The sequence below is a fragment of the Miniopterus schreibersii genome, assembly GCF_964146895.1.
Source record: "Miniopterus schreibersii genome assembly, chromosome: 10".
In the NCBI taxonomy this organism is placed as follows: domain Eukaryota; kingdom Metazoa; phylum Chordata; class Mammalia; order Chiroptera; family Miniopteridae; genus Miniopterus; species Miniopterus schreibersii.
The window spans coordinates 68,409,194-68,433,007 of NC_138110.1; the positions used below are offsets into that span (position 1 = coordinate 68,409,194).

Sequence of the window (23,814 nt, forward strand, 5' to 3'; positions counted from 1 at the left end):
AGGAGCTTCACCGGGGAGCTCCTTCACAGTAAAGTCACAAGGTCCACCAGACCCACTGATCCAGAATCTTCATTTTTAACAAGACCCCCTGGGTGACCTATATGTGCAGTGAATTCTGAGAAGCTCCTGGCCTCTGGGCTTTGGAGCCAGCATGGATGCTCCATGTGACCTGAGAGCCTTTGCTTCTGTCCTTGGGGTGGTTTTGTTGGCTTTGTGCTATTGTCCTAGGTCCCCCTGCTTTGGGAGAATAGATTTTGCAGTGCCTTCAAGTTCTTTTATTATTTTGCTCAGATCAACACCTGGTTTGAATGGTTTCTGGAACCCTGCTGATCTAAACAAACATTGTTCCTGCTACTTGTAGTTCACGCCTGCCTGTGTGCTACAGAGGCCTTTTTAGTTGCCGTTTGCCATAGCAACAGTCAGTCCTAGAAGTCCACACTAACCACCCACGAAAAAAGGCTTGTTAACCACATACTGATATTTAGCCACCTGAACTTCTGCTAAATGACACTTCTGTAGACCCGTTTCCTGGCTTCTGTGAACTCATCATATTACAAGGAACAGTAAGACTAGGATGAGCTTAAGAAGCTGGCTCTGGGACCAGGTTAACTAGGCTCAAATCCTTGCTCTTGAGCTATGTGACTCAGACATAGTTTGCCTCTGTGCCTCATTTTCTTGATCTGTAAAGTGGGAATAATACCAAAATCTCTGCTCTGAGAATTGTCGTGAGGTTTGCATGTGTTATTACGTGGAAAGGGCTTTATGCACTACCTTTCTCATTCAGAGCTTCGACGTGTGTTAGCTGTTACGATCACAGGGTCGCAGAATTTAGGACTGGAAATGGAACTTAGGAAGAGCTTCCCACCAGCTCATTTTTCAGATGAAATGAAGTCAAGGAGTCCAAAGAACTCACCTAAGACTACACAGCAGGCTTGGCCAAAGTCTGGCCTAAAACTCAGACCTTCTGATTTCCATGTGATGGTGCTCACTCCAACCATGCCCTGGGAAGATGGCTCCATTCAGTAAATCCTGTAACTATTTTGCCCTCCGTGGCTTGATTGCAGTCAGTCTTGGTCCATTTTGTGTTCTGAAATCTGTACTCATGAGTAGGAAGTATATGTGTGTGTGTGTTTGAGGCAAGGGGTGTACAACTTAAAGATTTTTTTTCTAGTGTCATTCCAACTGAAATTTAAGATCAGCTAGCCAAACAAGTAAAATAATTCTGTATTGAATTTTCAATTCAAACTCAATACTCTTTAAGCCTGCTCTTATTGAAGAAACTAAATGTTTCAGTTTCTTGGAACTGTTACTAGGAATTTTATATTTCATTAATAGTATAATGTATTAATATAAATCTTGCTATCTAAGCTAGACAGTCCATATTGTCAGAGCATGTCCTATTGGCTGATTGACACTAGGAGAAGATACTGAAAAAACTTTTCCAGTATGTACACATGTACGTGGACAGTCTTGCCCACTTCCTGATTTTAAAACTTATCTGTATTATTCCAGATCATAACAGTGACCGTCTCCAGCACTGGCAGCATTTTCCCCATCACCGCCACTTGTTCCTATTCCTCTGAATGTGTTATCACCCCTAACAGAACACACAACCAATCACAGTGACAGGGTTTGTACAAAATACACACAGATGTAATTACCTCAGGTCAAAATGATGTCGATGGCGCAGTTCACTCACTACAGCAGGGCAAGTGAGAAATGCAGGGATCTCCTGGAGTACTGGAAATGGCGTTTGTGGCACCTTGTGGTACCTCTAATGTGAGTACAGCTTAGGAGCCTAGAATCTTATTGGAACTGCCCTCTTAGCCAGCTCTGTTCCTGGTCAGTTTATCTCAAAAGTCAGTTAAAGCAAGTCATCATTTTTTAAAATAACACATACATGCCTTAAACTCTTTATTCTAACTTGAAGAATATGAATGTGATTCGATCGTTCGTCGGTCCTTTAATGTTGGGGCCGATGTGTGTTCATTCAATATGAGTGCTTTGATTGGGGCCAATGTATGTTTTTTGTCTGTAACTCATCTATAAGGTATCACCTAAAATACCCAGTTTGGTTTTTTGAAAGTAGAACTGAGACTTCAGAGACACTCAGGAAGCAATGAGAGTAGAGATAGAGTGTGACTTCTTTCCTAATCATTTAGCTGTCTTGTTCACATGGAGCTCAAGAAAAAATATTTTAGCAGCTCGCCTTTAAAGAAAGTTTTCCAAAATACTCAGCTAGAGAAGCAGCAACCTTTCCTTCCCGCAGGCATGCTTCATTGGTGCATGTAATTTTTCACTGTGACCAGTATATAATGCAGTTTGGGAACAAACCTAAGTAGCTCCCGGGCAGCATGCAAGGTGAAAGCAAAAGGGGACACACACATTGGGAGGAGCCCACTCACGGAGAGTTCCCCACTCAGGGTGTTTTGCTTGTTTTATGAACATCTGACAGATCTTGGTCTGACCAGTGACATATAAGTTAAGAAAGTATCTAGTACAGAACTTGTGTGGGAGTATTTACCTTAAGAGATTCTTAAGTCTGTTCTTAATTCCTAGGCTTTTATGACACTTACAGTCTGACTATTTGGAAAAAATTCACTTAGCCAAATATTTAATCCAGGCAAACGGGCCAGCTTTTGGCCTCATGCCCTCACCATAGAGCGCCAGCTCTCCCGCGGAGGAAACTCTCCTGACCTTAGGCCATTTTACCTTCTTTGTGCCTCTACTTCCCAAAGAGGTTGTCTAATGTGTGTGTGTGTGTCTTTCTTTCTTTCTTTATTTCTTTATTTCAAGTGGATGTTTTAAGAATCAATAATTTTTTTACATGAAATCTTGGCTTCTTAGAGTTGAGGTTTCAAATTAACACAAAGTATTTTTAATTGCACATGACTGTGAAAATATGATTGTGCTTTTTTTCAGTAAAAGATACCACCAGCGTCAAAGCCATCCGTGCAGCTCAGCTTGTATTTTCTCCAGCTGCCCTGTCCGCTTCAGAGCAGCAAGCTCGCCTTGCCGCGGTCCCTCCGTGCCTTTTTAGAAGATCTGAGCTGTGTTCTACAGGCCTTTCTCCCCTGTGAAATAAATGTTTGATGGTATTATAAACTCAAGTCCAAATCCAGACATTTCGCCCTCCACCCACAATCTTTTCAAGCTGCTGAGACGATCCTGCTTGGATCCATTAACAAATACACTTATATCTAGAGTCTAGCTGCTTTGCACCACTGTGTGACTACAGCGTGATCCACGCCAATATCATTTGTCCCCGAGCTGGTTTCTCTGCCTTGGCCTTGACCCTTTAAGTCTAGTTTCAAAATAGCAGCTGGAGAGGTGCTATTAAAGTGCAAATCAGATCATGTCACTCGACTGCTCAAAACCCTCCATGGCTTAGGAGGCCCTGCGAGAACTGGTCCTTATTTCTTTCCCTTTTCTGTCTTTGTCTCTCTTTTCCTACTTGCATTTCCTTCTAACCTCAGGGACTCTGCACATGCTGTTCCTTTTGCCTGGAACATACTCTTTCCCCAGTTGCAGGCAGTGTTTCTCCCTCTCATTTTCTCAGGACTCTGCTGGAATATACCCATCTCACCACCCCCACCCCAGCGCTTCCTAAGTCCTCACCCTGCTTTGTTTTTCTTCATAGCTCTGATCACTGTTTGCATTCCGTACACTCATTTGTGGTCTTCCTACCGCCACATGAGGAACGGCCATATTTTTTTGCACTTGCTACATCCCCAACATCGAGAAAGGTCAGTGCCCAGCATTTAACAAGTGCTTAGTAAACCCCTGTTTTATTGAGGTCTTTGTGTTGACTGAGTCCATACAATCTAACCCAGATGATGAATATGCATAACCCTTAATGCTGTACGCCTCGAATGTTTTTACAGCATAGCTCTAAGAAAAGCTAAGAAAGTGATCTTCGGACAAGAAGAATGAAGAAATGTGATTTAGTGAAAGGCCTGGGGTTCCACGGTGTTATTTTTAGAGTCACTTTTCAGGATGTAATGGGACAGCTGCTGAGAAGCCAGGACAAGACTGGAGGTTTTAACCCTGGCGCCTTGGCCTCTCTCCAGGAGAGATCATTATTTTCTGCTTACCTAAATTTTTCCTGTCCCTTCAGTTAGAAAACATAGCTCTCATTTCCTCTCCTTAAAAACCCTCTGTTAAAAGGACTTGCTAACAAACTGCTGGCACTTTTCCCTCCCAGACGGAGTGCCTGTGGGTAATTGGTGAGTCTTCTCTGTCATGCGGCTTAAACACCTATGAATAAAAGTTGCCACATGAAAAAGGCATTTTCTAACTTTTCTCTAAGCTGTAATACAGCTTTTTTTGGTGTGTTTTTTTCTGAACCATGCTCATCTCTTTGCCCACTGTTTCCATAAGCTGTACAAAGAATGCCGAACATGCCAACTTTCTTTAGTTAGAAAAGCAACTCAGCTTGTCGCGTGTATTTGTTCTCTTAGAGTGCAACTGCCTCTGAGGATTTCGGTCTCTGGGAGGCTGAAAGGGGTTCATATGTCTTTCACTAAGTCACAGCTGGCGCCGCACAGCAAACGGGAATCGCAGAGTCACAGTACTTAAGCCTGAAATGCAGCGCTCACTTAAAATATCCACAAATAAGTCTGTTATTTTATACCAAGTTGAATTTTCCTTTGATTACAAAAATAAGCTTCTATTATGAGGATCAAAATGCAAAGATTTGAGTTGAGTTTAGACGATTTCCAGACTCCTCATTACGCTTTATGCAGGTTGTAAATATTTGGCCAACTCTATAATTATGCTTTGTAACCAAGTAAGTCATCACGTGAGTGAGGGAATAACTACTATAGGAATTAAACCACAAAAATGTTGCATGTTCTTTTGTATACAATAAAGATGAAGTCAGGTAGTTTATCACAGGTAATGAAATCTTATTTTAGTAAATTGGGCTGGATGTCAGATTGCTTTGCTGAAGTTGAATTATGTTGAGTGGAAGGCTTACTGTGAAGGCTCTTGGAGAAGGGATTTATTCTTTGTTTTATTGAAAAACAATGAACTTCACTATTTAGTCAGCCCCTCCTACTGGCTTTGCTAACACCCTGCAGAGCCTCCCTCCCCTCCACTAATTTCTCTGCCCTTACTCAAGCTTGCAGCTACTCAAAGGGATCAGACCAGAGACCTCACCAGCAGCTTCTTAAAAATGCAAATTCTCTCTGCTGGCATTTTTGAAAAATCTGAAATTTTGAGGGTGGGGCCTGATGAATCTGATACTCTGGGGATGGAGCCTAATGAATCTGAAGCTCTGCTTCTCAAAGTGTGGTCTGGACCAGCAGCTTCATCAGCACCTGGGACTTGTTAGCAATGCAGGGTCTCAGGCCCCACCCCAGGCCTGCTGAATCTGAATCTGCACTTGAACAAGATCCCCAGGTGCTTTTTTTGCGCATTAAAGTTTGAGGGGTACTGTGACAAAATACAATAAAATCAGTTGTTCTTGGCTTCAACAGTCACCCGAGGAGGAAGATCTGAGACCCATTGGAATGTGGAATCAAGAGGGTTTGTTTCTGGTGAGGTTAGAGGAGAAGTTAAGGCACAGACCAGATTTTAAGTTTCATTACCTAGGAGTATGATGATACAGTTACAAGAAAATGAGGGCCTGATTGCTTTGGGACAAGAGAGGAAGGGATAATGAATTTATTTAAATATGTTCTATGAGGAATGTGTGTGTCATGGGACCTGCTGTGAATCATACAGAGCAAAGGAGATCACGTGCTATGTGGGGGCCCTCAGAGCTTGTCTGTGTGGCCAGCCCTGGTCTGCACCTCCCTGTGCTCTGAATCTCTTAACACTCTGAAAACAACTATCTCTGTTTTCCTTTGAAACCCTCCACTTCCTTAAGTATTCGAATGTGGATTTTTACTGTTATTTTTCCACTGGAAAAGCTCCTTGTCAAAATGCATGTTCCAGAAACTGGAGCTGTTGTTTTCAGGGAGTTTTGTCACTTGCACCAGTGAGGTTTCCTCGGAGTAGTGAGAGGAGCAAAGTGAGAAAGAGGCCTGGAGCTGTGGCTCGGTGCCCCAGGCCGCAACAACACTGAGCATCCGGGCAAAGCCGTTGTCAACTTTTGCATGGACCGTTCATTTTTACACCGTTTACTGGCCTGTTCTGAATGCAAAAGGAATATTGTTCATGGTGGAGCACATCTATCCTCTACATTCTAGAAAGCACAGAAGAGTAAAAAAAAAATAAACCCTTCCTAGAGAGCATTTCCCCTTCTACTGTGTGTTTTTTGAAATTGAAGTGGAATGCACATACATAAAATTAACCATTTTAAAGTGAACAATTCCGTGCTGTTTGGTAAATCACACTGTTATGCAACCACCACCCCTACCTAGTTCTAAAACATGTTGCTCCTCTAAAGGAAACCCTGTGCCCATGAAGCAGATGTGCCTGTGAAGCTCCCTCCAAACCCCAGTCACCTTAATGTGTCTTTTTAATGCACACACAATTTTCTTGTATACACAGTTGGGCTCATGCTGTTTATAGAGTTTAATATACTGTATTTTATAATTGAAAAAATTTCATCGTGTGCATTTCCTTGGTCTTTAAATTTTTTTTCTTGGGCTCAGTGTAATTGTAAATCCCCACGATCTTTGAGGTTGATTTTCTTGGTGTTTCCAGCTCTTACTTCTTGGGGAAACTGCCAGCCCCCTGGGTACTTCTGTTCCCAATGCTGTGATCTTCGCCCAGGATGTGTTTTCATCACTGGGACCTCTCTCACTGTTGTGTCTCGTGAACTTGACAGGTTTCCTAAGAACAGACTCTAGGCTCTAGGCTCAGCCCAGCCCAGCTCATTTTGCCCTAATTGCAAGTGTTATCAAATGACCACCAAGGGAGTGCAAAACGAGTTACTCTAATTGCACCAGAAGCATAATGCGAAGTTCAGATTTCACCTTTTGGTCCCTGGGAGAGGAAAATGTCACTAGCTTTAAATTGCTTCTCCATTTACCACAAAGTACCAGTTTTTATCGCCAGCAAGAATGGCCACTGTAAACATAATGGATGCATGTGTGGGCCTGCTTTGTCACCTTTGGGTTATAATTGAAAAGGGGGATCCGTGAAGAGGTGGGTAGGACACCTGCCCTGCCATGAGACTGTTGCCTCCAAGTACTGTGATCTGGAGCAAATAATGTAATAATCTTATAACCAGGGGCTGGCAAACTGCAGCCCGTGGGCCAGGCCCGCCCTCAGTGTGCTCCTGAATGGCCAGTGAGCTGGGAATGGCTTTTACATGTTAAAGGGTTATGAAAACAAGACAAGACATAAAAATTGTACAGCAGAGAACTGCACATGGCCTCCAAAGCCTGCAATATTCATTACCTGGCCCTTTACAGGAAAGGTTTGCTGACTCCTAATAATTGTAATAAAAGAGCAACCGCAGTGACTTTTTTTCAGTTTATGTTGAGTACCAGATCCTTTTCAAAGCACTTGCCGTGTGTTATCTATCTCATTTAATTCTTACAACAATTTTATGGGATGGATATGATTATCCTCATTTTACAGAGGAAGAAATAGGCCCAGAGAGATTGAGTAGCTTGTCCAAGGTCACACAGCCAGTAGTGGCCAAGCTGGTGTTTTGAAACTGGACAGTGGATCCAGTCCAGATCCTGAATTCCTCCACCGCCCTACGCTTCAGCTCTCAGGTTGGGGGACAGCCGCCCCCACCTGTAGCATCATGCAACTTCGCAGTACTTTTTAAGGTAAATGTTTAATACCGTTATCTGTGGGAGGTGTAATGGTTGGGGAGAACAGCACTTCCCAAATTGATGCTACACAAATGGGCTCCTCAAAAAAGTCCGCATTGAAAGGAGGCTCCCTGGTCAAGTAAGCAGGAGAAAGTCTTGCTGGAGAGGTTTCTCTCCCCGAGCACTCTAAGAGATGTCACTGTTCTCATATCAGCCTCAGCAAGGCACGGGGGGGAGGGCTACTCAGCTATTTCCCAAACTTTTATTCATTTTTATTTTGGCCTATTGAAGGGGCACCAATGAAAATCTTTCAGAATGACTATTTTACAGGAAAAAAATCAAATGACATCATAGAGGCATTATTCAGCCCAGTATTTTTCCAGAAGTATCAAAACAACGGAACCTAGGCCTTCATTTATCATCTTTCCCATAAATATTCTTTTTATCATCTCTGTTTTCCTGCTGCCATATTTCTTCCCTCCCCCTCCCTTTTTTGGTGGGGGCACAGGAAGGTGGGGGGACTTTTCCATAAACAATAGAAAGTTAGGTAATGAAACAAACCCAGTGGTTTAGATTCTTCTTTAGCACCTCTCGTTACATTCTGTGTAGTTTATAGGATTGCATATTGATTGGAGGTGGTTGAGCTAATAAACAGGTTGATGCTGCCTGGGCAAGAGCGGACCCCTTGATTGATTATATCTGCCCCAGGGCCTCCACAGCGCCGTTTGTCTGCATGCTGAAATGCTGTTCATTTTGGCATGACTTAATTTGCCAGCTTTGTCAGGAAGAGTGTGACCTCTAAGCACAGGCATTGGCCAAAGAAACAACTTCGTGAACTCCTTTCAGCTCAGCAGCTGGGCATTCGTCTTTTACCCACCAAGATTTTGCAAATTGGACAGTTGAGACCAAAAAATGCACTCTCGCAAAACTGGTGGTTTCTGATGGGCATAGAATGATGCTCTTGGTTTTCTCAGAATTTTAAAGTTCTTCAGTTATTTTAGAGGCTTCCAATGGATGCCAACTACATGTTACATAAAATAAACCAAATGCCTCGTTTTCTTTTCAAATATTTCTGGGGCTTGTAGGAAGGAGCTGCTCTGTGAGCTCTGAGGCACTAAAGAACATCATGGGTTGTCCATTTAAAGTCAGTAGGCACAAGTGAACGTAGGAATGGGCATGTTCTGAGTGTATGTACCTGATGTGATTCCTTCAGCCAGGTCTGCAATGTAAACTGACAACAGACGAGAAAAGGCATAGGAATGTATTACTTTTTTATTCTATTAAGTTTTCATTTTGGGTGCATGGGGACATCACAGAAAGAAGTGAATATCCAAAGGAGCAGTCGGATTGGAGTTTATATGGCATCTTAATAAGGGAAGGAGGAGCAGAAGGCCACTTACGGGAGAGCAGATGATTTTTAGGAAAGATTAATGGGCCCCTAGGAGAAGAGACAGCAGATATGATCGTTTTGTGTCATTTTCTGTTTGAGTGTGGTGCCAACTTTTTGTCTTCCTGAAGAGAAGATTAAAGTTGGTCCTGGGGAAGGGATTTAAGATCATTGGGTTTGTTCTTTTTAATTGATTTTAGAGAGAGGAAGGGAAAGAGAGCGAGAAACATCGGTTTGTTGTTCCACTTATTTATGCATTCGGTGGCTGATTCTTGTTTGTGCCCAGACTCGGAATTGAACTCGCAACCTTGGCGTGTCAGGCCGATGCTCTGGCAAACTGAGCTGCCAGGTCAGGGCCAAGACACTGAGTTCTTTAGGGCGACGACCTTTAGGCAGATAAGGGATTTCAGGAAATCAAATGCCTTCTGCTCAAAACAGTTCTTGTGCCTAAGGGCATATTTTGGGGGCGGTATATCCTGATTCCCTTCAACAGAATACTTATTGGAGTAGGTATCTGGAATGAGATGCGGTTATTTGGGACAAGATTCTATAGGTCCAGTAGGACATGGTTACAAAGTATATACAGAATCTGGCTTGGGCAGTGCAAAAACTGTCTCTTAGGAATGGAAACGAACAGAAACAGATCTGGGATGGGAATTGGACATTCCAGCTTCTGAGTGATGACCAAGAACAGCACGGTGTCCTCTCCTTTCTTGTGACTATTTAGAGGTCTTTTTTGACCTGACTACCCAGTGTTGTCAAGATAACCAGCCAGGCTGTGACAGACTGTTTTGACTATCTGTGAATGACTAAACTAATTTTGACTAGGAAAGTATAAATATTATCCAGCCCCATCCAAATCTATCTTTGAAACACAGCCTCACATACTCATATATGGCAGTTTATTTCCTGCCCAAATACTCATTTGCCATGCTCTGAAGGTAATTTAAGAATCAGATGACGCTTAATGCATTCCTTCTTTAACCTTCTTCAACTTTCTGCTGGGGACAGAGAACAGCAGATGAAAAATTTGTATTTTCTGGAAGACACTCAGACTATGTCAAAAGAAGAAAAAAAAAGCCCCAGTTGCTCTCTTTTGGATTTGAAAATTTTATGAGAATTGTTATTGACTTCCCAAGGGCTTTTCAGATTACTACTGACTGGATTACTACTGACTACTGATTTTCCTTTTTTTTTTGGCAGAATCCCCATTGCTGGCCACCAGTTTCAATAGTGTGCTGTCGGTCATTATCATAGGCTCTTAATTAAACCTTTCATCCTGGGCTTTGCAGCTGGGTTTGTCTAGGATTGCAAGCTTAGCTCCTTTACTATGCCTGAAATTCTTCCCATCGGCACTCTTCTGGGGTAGCATACGGTGACTTCCAGGTTTCTTTGCCTGGTTTGTTCCCACTGTCAACGCCGTCATTGTCTGCCTGTTTGCCTTCTGCCCCAGGCTCATGAGGGGTTTGCAACTCTGACATCGATACCTTATGAGACTGACTGACGGTGTGTTCTACCTGCACCTCTCTCTCCTTAGTAGAGCCAGGAGAAGGTAGTTGAAATGAAAGAGAAAAGTTGTTTTATACTTTCTTCCTAACATGATGTAAAAACTGGTCTGTGGTATGCAAACAAACATTGCTGGATCTGCTCCCTTTTAATTTTAGAATGGATTTAGCATGCTAGATGAGCACATTGGAAAGGTAAAAAATTACTGCTTTTTGTCAAGTCCTGCCTAAATCACCAGCCTGTCCACTCCCCTGCGTCTGCCTCTGGGGTTTTATGATGCATGGGCCTTGCCTCAGACCTGGGCCGAATGCCATGGGGATGGAGACGTTAGGAAGTACAGTTACTCCGGCTGCTGTGGGCTCTAACCCTACTACTCAGGCCTGATCACTGGACATTTGGTGGCCTGAGTGAGTAGTGTTCTGATTGTGTTCCCTAGTTCTGGGAAATGGATCTCTGTCTTGTTTCTGTACAAAATTATCCAGAAAGTGTTCTCCCAGAAAACCCTGTCCTGACCAGCCCTGTCCTGATTTTGCACTTACCTCTCTTGGAACCAAGGGAAGCTGTTACCTCTAACAGGCTTCCACAGGGCCATCTTCTGCTGCCTAATGAGATCCCGGAATATCTCCAGCTCCTGGATTTTCTGTTGCTGTGGAACTTCCTTTTAACCAGCCTCCCAATGGCTTCCTGCATTGCTTTTATAATGCCTATAGCTTTCTTTAAAATAGGTTAGCACATACAAAACAAGGAATGAGAATTTAAAATTTGAAGTGTCTCAATTGGTAGTACTCACCCTAAGGGTGGTTAGTTGCCATTTGAAAAGCTTGACTCAAAAGCCCATAGCCCATTCATTGTATATAAATTGTACTTCAATAAAATTGATTAAACACAAAACCAGACAAATCTTTTCTCCAGTGGCCACCTCCATACCCTCTTCAATTATCTTTATCTCTGTTTAGCGCCAGAGGCTCTGATACCAGCATAACTCAGTGAGTGTTGCTTCAGAGTCACCTGGAGGGCCTGCTCAATTGCAGACTGCTGAGCCCCACCACCCCCAGAGTGTCTGATTCTGTAGCTTTGGGGTGGGGCCTGAGAACTGGCATTTCTAGTACACCCCTGTGTGATGCTTCTGCTGCTGACCCAGGGAACCACTTCAGAATAGCTGGCATAGTAAAGAGCAGAGCTGCTTTTTCATTGGTGGACTTAACAGTGGTATTAAAGATATGTGATGTCTAGAAATAACATACAAGTCCTGCTACCCTTGCGTGAACAGGGCACAAAAAATATGCCCACATGCTGCATGATATCTCTTGAAAACTTGTAAAAAATGCAGAATCTTCAATGCAGACACTAGACCTATTGTATCTGAATCTGTACTTTAACACAATCCCTAAGTGATCCAAATGCACATTAAAGTTTGAAAAATACCGGGGTAAACTAAATTTAGTGTATGTGGTCTAGTTCAGAGGTCCTCTGTTGTAGATTCACATTAGAATTATCTGCAGTGTCTAAAAAGTAGATTGATAGCCCAACCACATTCAGATTTTTAATGTGACTCTCCAGTGGCGGAGTCCAGGCTTCTGAAATGTCTTATAAACTCCGTAGGGGATTCTGATGTACAACAGGCTCTGGGAACTACTAATCTAGTCTCTCTGAGTGCTATCCAGTTTCCTTTTCACAGTGCACCAGCTGGAAATGTCTTCCCCTTGGCCTGCCTTCAAAGTTAAATATTGACAATTTAATATCAGCTAATACCTTATCCTAACTGAACTGAAATAATTTCATTCACCTTACTTGTAAGAGAAAACACCTTGGCTTCTCCCTATAGTGTCTTTACTCTAAAATCTTAGTCACTGCCTATGTGTAGTGGCAAATGCTCACAATTTAGTGCAAAAGCTCAATGCCTTCCTAAAACTTAGTTTCCAATTTACTATAAAGATATAGTTACTCCACTGAGTATTATTCACTTAGAGATTTGTGAAATGTTGCAATTTTATATTCTAGACAATTTATAAAGAATCTTGTCTTATTGCAATGGTAGACACTGGAAATCTTACTTGAAAGTTTCATAGTTTGTCCCAAGTGCTTGGAAATAGGTCTTATTTCCCTTCTTGAAGCCCTTCAGTCTTACCAGAACTCAATTCAAAGGGATCAAAGGCTGTATTTCAAATTATATAAATTCCTGGCTTATGTTGTTTGCACAGATGAAAACTAATTAATTGTTAGAGCAGTTAGGCACCTTAAGGATAGCTAATTGAAGTATGTCCTGACTTTTTCTTACCCACACTTACTTAAACAAAATAAAAACAAAACAAAAATAACCTTGCATGAATCAAGGTTTATGAGTTCTAGGTACCAAAAAGTTCCCATGTTCTAAATATTGCAGATGGCCCCATCCATTCATTATTTTCACAGCTCAGACGGAACGTGAGAGGCACCACCTGCAGTATCTTGCCTCCTCTCGTTTCCAAATAAAAGCAATTGAACTTCAGTCCCCTAAATGTGCAGGTCAGAATTTCTATTCTAGTGAATGAAGATTTGTTCAGCCTAGGTGGGAGGGATATGGCAAAGCAAAGAGCAAATCAGGAATTGTGGGTTCTTGCTAGAAGTTGCATATTCCAACTGAAGGCACTGTAGGAAGCCTTCACCGTCCTTACAAACCAGACCTGGATCCTCCCAGGTGGGCAGTGGAAGAAGATGCTCCGAGTTGGAGGGACTTCCTCTCCTAGACCAATGCTTCTCAAACGGAATGTGCACATGAGTCACCGGTGACCTTATTAAATGCACATTCTGATCCAGAGGGTCTGGGATGAGACCTGAGATTCTGCATTTCAACTGCTACTGGGTGATATTGATGCCATTGATCTAGGAGCCACCCCTTTGAGTGACATGAATTGAGAACTGTGCTCTTAGCAAGTCTGCAAAAGAATCACTTGGAAAGTTCATTTAAACACAGATTTCTGTTTCAGGCCCTAGAGACAGATTTAATAGGTGGAGCCTGATAATTGGCATTTTAATAATTCCCAGGTGATTCTGATGCTGTGGATCCCTTAAGCAGCAAGTCTCTAGTTAACTTTTGAGCACTTAGTTAAGACTCTGACACTGAAAACAAAGAGCTGGACACTAAAAGGTCAGGAAGGGTGCTACTGAGTTTTCCCTCTAGAGAAAATGACCTAGCAGACTTGGAGAGAGTCACGGGGTCTGTGTTATTTTTGCTTTGACAATATGCTTTTTAAACTAAAGACTGAAAAGAATGCTTCTGGAACAAAATCTAGAGATAAGATAGAGTTGAAGTGTTGCTGACTGTATCATAATGATAAAAATAGTTATTTTAAAAAGGACAAATCTCTGTACATAGAAAAAAGCTAGAAGGACAAATAGCAAAATGTTGCCAGTGGAGTATCTCTTAATATCAGTACAGCAGGGCCTTGAATAACAGGACATTTCGTTCAATATTGTCGTGTTATAATGTTGATGAGATGCCATATGGACGTAACTCTTGTTTATATCAATTAGCCAGTGGTAAAACTGGCTTCACTGGGCATCATTTTACTTAAAGTCACAGAACCGGCTATTTCGAGCCAGAACTCACCCATGCGGCTGGCTGTTTTCCATCGTCACGGGTCAGCAAGGTGTTTAAAATTACATAGCTCGTTTATCTCATGTCCGGTCAGCAAGGTGTTAAGTGAGGACTTGCTGCAGTGGGATTTGGTATGATGTTTGCTTTTTGCTTATGCTTTTTTGCTTTACATTTTTCTATAAAGAGATTTAAATATTGCTTTTATAACCTTAAAAAAACTAAAAAAAAAATGTTTTTAAGGAAAAAAGTGAGATAGATGCTCTGTGTAAATTCATGTTTTTCAGTTTAGTTTTGTTATATCTCTCTATATACATTTTTTTAATAGGAAGGGGATTATTTTTGTCTAGGGTAGTCCTGCTGTTCTGAGGGCAGAGGACCTGGGTAAGTCTGAGGCGCAGGCGTTTGCCTGGAAAATGATGAAAGTAAGTTTAAGGAGCCCAAGAGGAGAGACCAGAGTCCCCAGGAGAGAATTATCCCAGTTGCTCTTCCTCATTTACACCCAAGTGACCCAGCACAAGCCCTCACGAGTCCTTTGAAGGACCTTTTTGTTCATCTCCTTAGAAGGGCTGAAGTAAGCATTAAGTTAATTTAAACAAAATTGGAACAGATTAAAATGAGGGATCAGTAACAATTACAAGTGTGTGGACCTGCCGGTTGGGACACCTGACCTGAGTCGTTCCTGTGGGCTGGTCCCCAGGATCCAGGCTGCGTGTGCGCACTCAGGATGCAGAACCAGAGGGTTCGTATGAGCCTTATTATGAGTGTGTCACCGTGGAGCCAGTGTATTTAAGTCACTTTTTTAATTCTTCTGTTAAACTGGGAACATTCAAAGAAGTAGATTTGCATCTAGTTTACTTCTGGCACAAGTTTCCAACTAAATTCTCAGGCTCTACTGACACCTGCTGGCATTTCATCTCTTTTATGTAAAAAACAAAACAAAGCAAAATGATTACCGTATTTTCTACGGCCATTTGGCCTTATTATGCTAAGTGTGCATTACCTGAAAGATAATAGAAGGGAAGGTCTGAAAGGACACCCCCCCCACACACACACTACCCATCATGGAGGGAGATGTGAAGACCATTGAGTGAAAATATCCCCAATGTGAAGGGCAAACTACAGCATTCTTATTGCCCCTGGGCCCTGAGCTAGCAGCTCTGTGACCTTGGCCCAGGCCCTTGACATCCCTCAAGTTCATCATCACAAAGAGAAGGAAGCAGCAACCACCCTCCCAGGGCACAGGACCTGTGAGGATTCCCGTGGCATTTCCTACTAAGGGAAGCCTGAGTGCTCCCACGGGAGCAGTGACCCCTAAGGTCACTCCCAGGGACCTTCCCATCACAATAAACAAGAGTCTTCACCAGCACCGTATTCTCAGAAGACAGATGGAAGTTGTTGAAGCCTCCTCAAAGCCTAGCATCTCTGCAGTCTATTTCTAGAAACAACTCAGAACAATCAGAAAAAACAGTCTCAGAAATTGTCCACTTTTCTGTCCTAGGAAACCATGGACTTTGTTTTGTGTTTTGGAACACATACCAAGCCTTCAGGTTAAGAAAATTCTTCCCAGTTAATGCCAAACGAATTATTTGTGCTTTTCCTGTCTCCTCTTGGGAAACGCTGTATGAGCCTGTGGTTTGTTAGGCCAATAACAGGATACTTGATAGTCCCCGGGGAGTTAGAGTCCCATATTTAGCCTGACAGAGGAAGTGAAGTCTGATGATGAAAATAATTGAGCATTTCTTTAATGCTCCTATTTCATCTCTCCCTCCTCCCTCAGAAGCCTGACTTCACTTATGCTTGCTGAGGCTTTCAGTGCTATTTGCAGCCCTCAGAAAATGGCCTTTTCTAGTCGTGAAAGGAAATTTACCTCTTACAGCTCTTAAGTCCTCCAACAGAAAGCTGTTGGGTCTGATTGGAGCACGAAGAGAAAAGCAAAAACTCAGATTCACATCTAGTGGGATAGCTGCTATCACAAAAATAAGAACAGAATTACCAGTGTCAGTGAGGATGTGGGGAAATTGGAACCCTTGGGCACCGTTGGTGGCATCGTAGAATGGTATGGCCACCGCGGAAAACGGTATGGTGATCCACCCAAAGATTAAACACAGAGGTGCCATGTGATCCAGCAAGTCCATTTCTGGGTGTACACCCAAAAGAATTGAAAGCAAGAGCTTGAAGAGATACGGGCACACGTGTGTTCACAGTCACAGCAGCATGATTGGCAATGGCCAGCAGGTGGAAGCAACCCACGTGCCTGGCAGAGGAGTGCATAAGCCAAAAGGTGGTATAGACATACGGTGGAATATCACTCCGCCTTTGAAAGGAAGGACATTCTGGCACATGCCACATGGGTGAACCTTGGGGACATTATGCTAAGTGAGATAAGCCTGTCCCGAAAAGACAGATACTATGACTCCACTTACATGAGGCAAATTCATAGAGACGGAAAGTAGAATGGTGGTGACCAGTGACTAGGGGAAGAAGAAAATGGGAGTTGCGGTTTAGTGGGTGCAGAGGTTCAGAGTTTCAGTTTTTCAGGATGAAAAGGGATCTGCAGATAGAAGGTGGGGATGGTTGCCCGACAGTGTATATCACTAAAGCCACTGAATTGTTCACTTAAAAAACGGTCAAAATGATAAAATTTATGTTATATATATTACCACAATTAAAACCACACACACTTGTAGAACTCAGTCATTGCTTCTGGCCCTCGCAGTGACTAAGTCACTTGACCATGTCAAAACGTGCAGTGCTGTCCAATAGAACCTTCTGTGTATTGGAATGTTCTGGACTTGCACCGTCCAGTATGGCAGACACTAGCCCGGTGTTGGCCATTGAGCGCTTGAAATGGGACTAGTGCCACGGAGGCACTGAATTTTCTTTTTTTCAGTTCAAATGTATACAGCCACACGTGGCTAGTGGCGACCACACTGGAGAGTGCAGGTGGAATGTACACCCATATTACTATCTATGCCAAAATACTTTTCCTTCCCAGCACAAGCTTTAGCAGTCAGACTCTAAAGATAAGGGACCAGCTTGGGTGGGGGGCCAAGTTCTCTTGTAACCTCCAGTGTTAGTTTTGTACAAAGCCCTTTGCCAAGAGTGTGCTTCTGTATTTTAGCATCTTGGTTTGGCATTCCTTAGCACAGTTATTGGACCCAAGGACAGAGTTGGCCTTAATTCGCAGGCCAGCCTTTTCTATTAAAATGTCCTCTGGAGGCCCAAATTCCCTCACTGCCATGTACAATCTTCCTTTACTTTTCCCTGTAGATCCATGATGATGTTATGAACTAAAGCTGAGGTTCAAGCCCTTAGACAGAAATTATGTAAGCACATCGCTGCCTCCTGTGGGTACCCGGGCAATCAGCGCATGGCTTACTTTTTAAGGCTTTGCTGGAAAATAACGGACAGTAAGATATGTAACAAACTCTTAGAATGAAATACTACCACACAATAAAATTGATGGGCCCCTAAAGTATTCATCATCTAGAATGGGAATTCTAAATATGTCATCTTGTTTTGTGCAATTGCTTATAGAAATTGTTAAGATTGCCAGTGATTGAAAAGCGGCTTATATTCAAACCTACTGCAAATAGAAGGCTTAGCAAGTCAATCAGTGGGCAGCATTCCTGCGTGACAACCCAGTGTTTAATGACACTCTGGATGCCACATTTATCTTCATGGAAAGAGTGAAAGCTGTTTATTAAAGAATAAAAAATGAGCAGATCCTGGCCACGTAGCTCAGTTGGTTAGAGCATCCTCCCAATACACCAGTGTTGTGGGTTCGACCCCCGATCAGGACACATACAAGAATCAACCAATGAATGCATTAAAAATAAGTGAGACAACAAATAGATGCTTCTCTCTCTCTTTTTCTCTCCCTCCCTCTCTCTCTAAAAATCAATAAATAAACATTTTTTTTAAAAGAATAAAAAACGAGCATGCAAAATGAAGATGGCTGTGTAGCAGGAAGGGGATCAGAGTTTATGTTATTACTACACAAAACGGATTCAGGCTATCTGATCAAAACCATGCTTAACTCCCGCAGATTTTCTCACCACGAACACTTTTTCTTTTCTTTCAGCAATGGGTAGACGGCCTGAGATCAATCATACACAACTTCAGGGCCAACAACGTCAGTCCGATGACCTGCCTCAAGAAACAGTGAGTTTCGTTTGCCTCACCCTTGGTTCTTGGCTGTTATCAAGCAAAGGGTCAGAGTAGAAAGGGAGGCTTAGTATGTGGCCAGGCACTGTCCTGCTCGCCTGCCCCTCCGTGCTCCTGACCTTGGAGAGCAAGTTGACCAACACCCACCTATACCCTTCATGCCACCCGGCAGGGCATTCCTGATAAGCCCACACCCCCAGAACTATGTGAAAGGAATGGTTGATGGCAGAAAGATGCTGGAACCTCAGCCCCCGAGTGTCCTCTGCGTTGTGGGCACCAGCTTCTGTGTCCCCAGAACGAGTCTGCTGACACAGCTCCCCGAGCCTGGGGCCATCACTGGGTGCTGCTGTAGCTGGGGCCTCTGTTGCATGAGACTGAGAATTGGGGAGTGTGGCCAAGAGAAGCAGCCGCCAGAGCACCCATAGCTGGGGTGAAAAAGAGAGCACTGAGCCCAAGGACTGGGTAGCACACAATCAGGGGTCAAGAAAGCAGGCCTTACCCCAACTCACTGTATCCAAACTTCAGAGGGGTACTAAGTGGTAGATTTTAACAAATAACTTTCTAAGTTTAAGTATGTCCTGTGCATATCTGGACAATACTTACCGTGAAAAACTATTCGTTGTGTATCTGAAATTCACATTTAACTGACAGTCCCGTATGTTTATTTGCTAAATCGACAACTGTAAATCCATGGCACAGTGCATGAGTGTCTCTGGTTTTCAGACTAAGTGTTCTTTGTTTGAATAAACGATCTTGTAAAGTGTTTTTATCCTGATTGAAGCTGTTCCTCCTAAAAACAGTAAGACAGTGTTGTCCTATTGTCTTCCAGCTGGATGAAATTGGCCTTTATGACCAACACAAATGGTAAAATCCCAGTGCGGAGGTAAGTCTCTCATTTCTGCATGTTCTTCGTACCCCGTGTCTGCCCTCGTCACAGCAGCGCAGAGAGAAGGCCTCCTCAAGTCCCTGTTAGCTACTTCCACTCAAAAAACCCTGGAGGCTGAGCTTGACTCAGGTCAGCAAACACCATGTTCAGTTTGTAAAAATTACTTACGGACAAAAAGTGGCATTTTTCCTCAGAATAGATGGCAGCATCTACTGTACTTTGATAAGTTAAAGAACATCTGAAAATGAAACATTATTTTTAAAAATCTTCAAATAGGTGGGTTTTTAAGATTTCAGTGACTTTTACCTGTGTGCCCTCAGCAACCATTGGCAAAAATTAAAGCAGTTTTGATTGTGCACCTGCAGTGGGAGTGTACGGATTATGTCTCAGGAAGGGTGATGCCTCAGGACAGCCTCTCATTCTAGGCTTTGCTGGCCCTCTGCTGCCCAGGGCAGGTGGGCACCTCTGTCGTCTTGCCACTTGCTCTCTAGATAGACTGTCACACACTCTTCAGAGTTGTTGACCCCTCACCTTGCCCAAGGTAACGGGACACAGGAAATCAGGAGTGAGAATGTGACCCAGCTGCCTCCTCCCCATGTGTTCTTTAATGCCGACGTGTTGGCCCCAGTCCCCACATTTTCCATTTTCCTGCTTTCCCCCCCTTTCAGGTCTTAGTGTTTGCTAATAGTTTGTGGGCACAGTTGGAAGCTCCTACAATGGTAGGGATGGAAATTCTCTATCAAAGTCTTGAGTATCGTTTTGGTTGGTGTTTGTGTAAGCACTTCATGGAAATTCCAAGAGTTGGACTGGCCCCCAGAGCATCTGCTGTGCACATGAGGCCAGGAGTGTGTTTGGATTCATGAACCTAAGCCCTCAACCTTAATCAAAAACGGGTTCCCCAGATATCAACCTGCTCTTCTAGGAATTGCCGGACTCAGGTTTATATAGACTTCTTTTCTGGACACCACTTTAGCAAAGAAGCTAACCAACAAACAAATAACCAAATAAAACCCAGAATTACAGGGGAGTCACCACCGGCACAGCATTTGAGTTAGACACACTTCAGCAGGGGCGTGCTGACCACACTCGGCCATTTCTGACTCTTCCAGGCCTTCCTCTCTGCCCCGCCACTTGGTTCTGCTCTGAAGCCTCCATTCTGCATCCCTGTGAGAGTATCTTCAAAGTCCCTCAACGTATTCCTTTCAGATTTAACAGAATTGTCCTGGAAGTCATCGTTTTTCTTAATTTCATGTATTATAATAGTCATGAACTAAAGTATCCATGTGACACAACTGAAATACCAATGAGAAAATGAAAAGAATACTTAACCTTTTATTGAGGGTTTACAGGCTTATATGCCTTAACATTTGTTGTGGTCTCTACAGATCTGTATATAGGACCCTCTGCCTTTTATTTAATAATTTACTAGCATAAAATGATGCCTCCTTTACTGTTTATAAAAAGCCCAGCGAGCATCCTTGACTGATTGTTGTTGGCAAAGACACTGTACACCGACCCTTTTTTTACTTGAAACTCTTTGTTCTGTTGAGCAATAGCAGGATAATTATTTTAATACATCCCAGCATCCAACAGCTACTTGCAAATATGTAGAGCATTTTTACTTAAAATCCGTGTGGAAGTAGTAAGTCCAAACTTAGAGAACACAGATGGCACTGTAAAGAAAAAAAACGTAAGGTGGATCGGTTTTTACATATCTTACTCTCCTGCATTCCCTTCCCAGGTAAGGTTCAGGAAATGGACAGAGTATAAAACACATGCATTGTGATCAGAGCACTTGTAACTTGCAGTTCTGGCTTCGTTTGCACGTATCCTATCACTCATCGCTCTTATATAATCTTGGAAGCTTTTTCTGATTCCAAAGATCTTTATCTAGTATGTTCACATACAAAATTATTGCCTTTTTAGTAGAAACTGCCTAGATATTTTGTCATCTTCTGTAGCTCTCTTGGACATGAACCCTTTGCTGCCTGCCAGTATTAACAGGTGTTTGACACGAGACATCTGTGATTCGGGGGCAGTTTGTTGGAGTTGATGGAGAATTGATACCACGCCAGAAAAAGGCGGATAAATCTCCTGGTGGATGAGCTGCCAAGGGCTAGGTGGAAATTGTTCTGAATTTTTTAATGGATATGAAAAGTAAACACTTTTAAAATGTCGTTTCATCACTATCATTCTGCAGTTTTTAAAATGGAAACTATTAGTAGATTAGTATGTGTGCACCATGTTATGGGGAGCTGACTTCATAGCCACTACGTAGCTTGGGAATGGCCCCTGCTCTTTAGCATTAATCAAAATGTAATAGCCAGGAAGTTTCAGAGATGGTGAATGGAGAAAGCCTTACCCTTTATCTCTCTCTTTTCTTTCTGTGTACATAATCTCATGCAGTCTGCCTTTCTGTCAAACTTACAAACTCACTCAGTTTATCTTCCCACTCAGACCAAAGCTTTGGATGAGTCACTCTTTCATTTGCCATCTCCCATTCCTTATAACCTGGAGTTGGAAGCGATGACTGGAGCGTTGGGAAATGGGAGCTAGACACTAGCTGTGGGCTTTGGCCAGAGGAAATCTGGAAGGGGACAGTTTTGTTAAAGAAGGCTGAGAACTCAGGTGTGGTCATGGCAGCCCAATGGCTACATAATCCACCCATGTCCCAAAGGCCCAGCCTGCCCACTAGGAAGGTCTGGTTCTGCTAGGGCTTCACTTCACGAGGCACCCCCCCCGACTGTTTCAGAAGGTGGTATTAAACCATTGGGTAGATTGTGGACCTTTTGAGGGCAAGCAAAAAGTGAGACTCCCTTAGTTTCTAGGATCATTGGCGTCTTAGTCACCTGTAAGGTCCCCTGGAACGTGGAACTTAACCAGGACTCTAACAGGACTGGGTGCCACTTAAGCTCTCTTAAACATATATCTCTTGGAGTGTTCTTGGACCAAGTATGAAACAATAAAGCTTTGAATGAACGGGCAACCATTCATTTACTTAAAGTCAGTTCTTCCCAGTCTATTTTGGGGAGTTGTACTCTGCAGCTCAAGTGGTGCTTCCTCCCACTCATCAAGATTAATGCCATCAGTGCCTACGTTTGGAGCTTGCCCTCTGCTTAATGGGACCGGTGGAGAGCATGGCAGGGTCGGGACTAGGGAGGCGCTGTTACAGATTCTTCTGGGCTCACAGGGGGGCATTCTAAAGCCAAGCTTCCCAGATGACAGTACGCTCTAGCTGGGTTTCTGATTTGCAGTTAAAGTTACTTTGGTGACAAGTTAGCAATCAGGGAGTGAATGAAGGCTCCTTTGGGTAGTTAAGGTGTGGCTCAGAGCCAGGTAGGGATTCCAGGGTACCGAGTTTTCTCCTCAATAGCATTCATTCTGAGGGTCACCAATGTATTGATCCTAGGGAGTCCCTTTTTTTCTACTTGTATCGTCATTAGGAAATAGGCTCACTGAGGGGGTGTCCATTTTACTAGACTTTATTCACACCATACTAGTTAAAAGGCTGCACCATAATTCAAAACACCATGTCTAGGGGCAGTGCCAAGATTCTGTTAAAACACAAAATGATTGTTCCCCTGCCTCCCCTCTCCCCCACATCTTATCACTTTCATAACAAACTCCACAATCCTTGAGGCAGCTGACATTTCGGAGTAAGTAGCTCAAGGGTACTTAGCTCAGAAAACAAACGAATGAACAAAATACATCTGATAGTGCGTGTCAGCTGCGGTAGGTGTGACACCCGAGCGAGGGTGTTCACAGGCAGGGCCTGCGTTCTAAGGGGCCCCCTTATTTTCCCCAAACCCATGAGGTGTTTGTCTGCAGCTAGTGTCCCTCTGCCGCATTCCCTTTCCCTGAGAACGTAATTTGGTAGCATCAGAAGTTACCATGGTTGTGTCCAAAGGTACGCATCCCCCAGAGCCTGTGGTGCTCACAGGCGCCCAGGGGGTGGGCCCTTCGTACGATCAAGTTGCCTCTCTCGCAACCAGCTGGCAGCCGTGGGCACCGCGGGAGCCAGTCTGGGAGTGAAACACCTGGAACTGAGGAGCCCTTTTCTCTCCCTCTCCCTCCATCCCACCATCCCTAGCCTTACTTGGAGCTTTGCATCAGAGAAAACAGAATTAACACTGACTTGAGGTTGTTTTCTTTCTTTTCTGCCCTAGTATTACTAGAACCTTTGCATCGGGGAAAACAGAGAAGGTGATCTTTCAAGCACTCAAGGAGTTAGGTCTTCCCAGTGGAAAGGTATTCATTAATTTATTTTATTTTTCAGTCACACTTGCCATTCAATATTATATTTTGGGTGTACAGCCTAGTGGTGAGACATTTGTATAACTTACGAGGTGGTCACCCCGGTAAGTCCAGTTCCCACCTGACACTGTACACCCTTATTGCAATATTACTGACTCTGTTCCCTGTGCTGTGCTTTGCATCCCCTTGACTAATCTGTAGCCACCAATTTGTGCCTCTGAATCTCTTCCCCACTTCCACCCAGCCCCCCAAGCCCCTCCCCTTTGGAAACCATCAGTTTGTTCTGTGTGAGTTTGTTTCTGTTTTATTGTTCATTTTG

The 23,814-nt window shown here is 43.3% G+C and overlaps 1 protein-coding gene across 4 annotated transcripts in view; it reads left to right on the top strand.

Annotated features, from left to right (window-relative positions):
- Positions 1 to 23,814, top strand: part of PLCB4 (phospholipase C beta 4) — a 300,552-nt gene that overhangs the window by 204,965 nt on the left and 71,773 nt on the right. For all 4 annotated transcript variants that reach the window (XM_081150345.1, XM_081150343.1, XM_081150344.1 and 1 more), the window contains exons 6-8: positions 18,273 to 18,352; positions 19,185 to 19,238; positions 23,408 to 23,489. In XM_081150345.1, the coding sequence (XP_081006471.1) occupies positions 18,273 to 18,352; positions 19,185 to 19,238; positions 23,408 to 23,489 (216 nt within the window). The remainder of the gene's footprint in view (positions 1 to 18,272; positions 18,353 to 19,184; positions 19,239 to 23,407; positions 23,490 to 23,814) is intronic.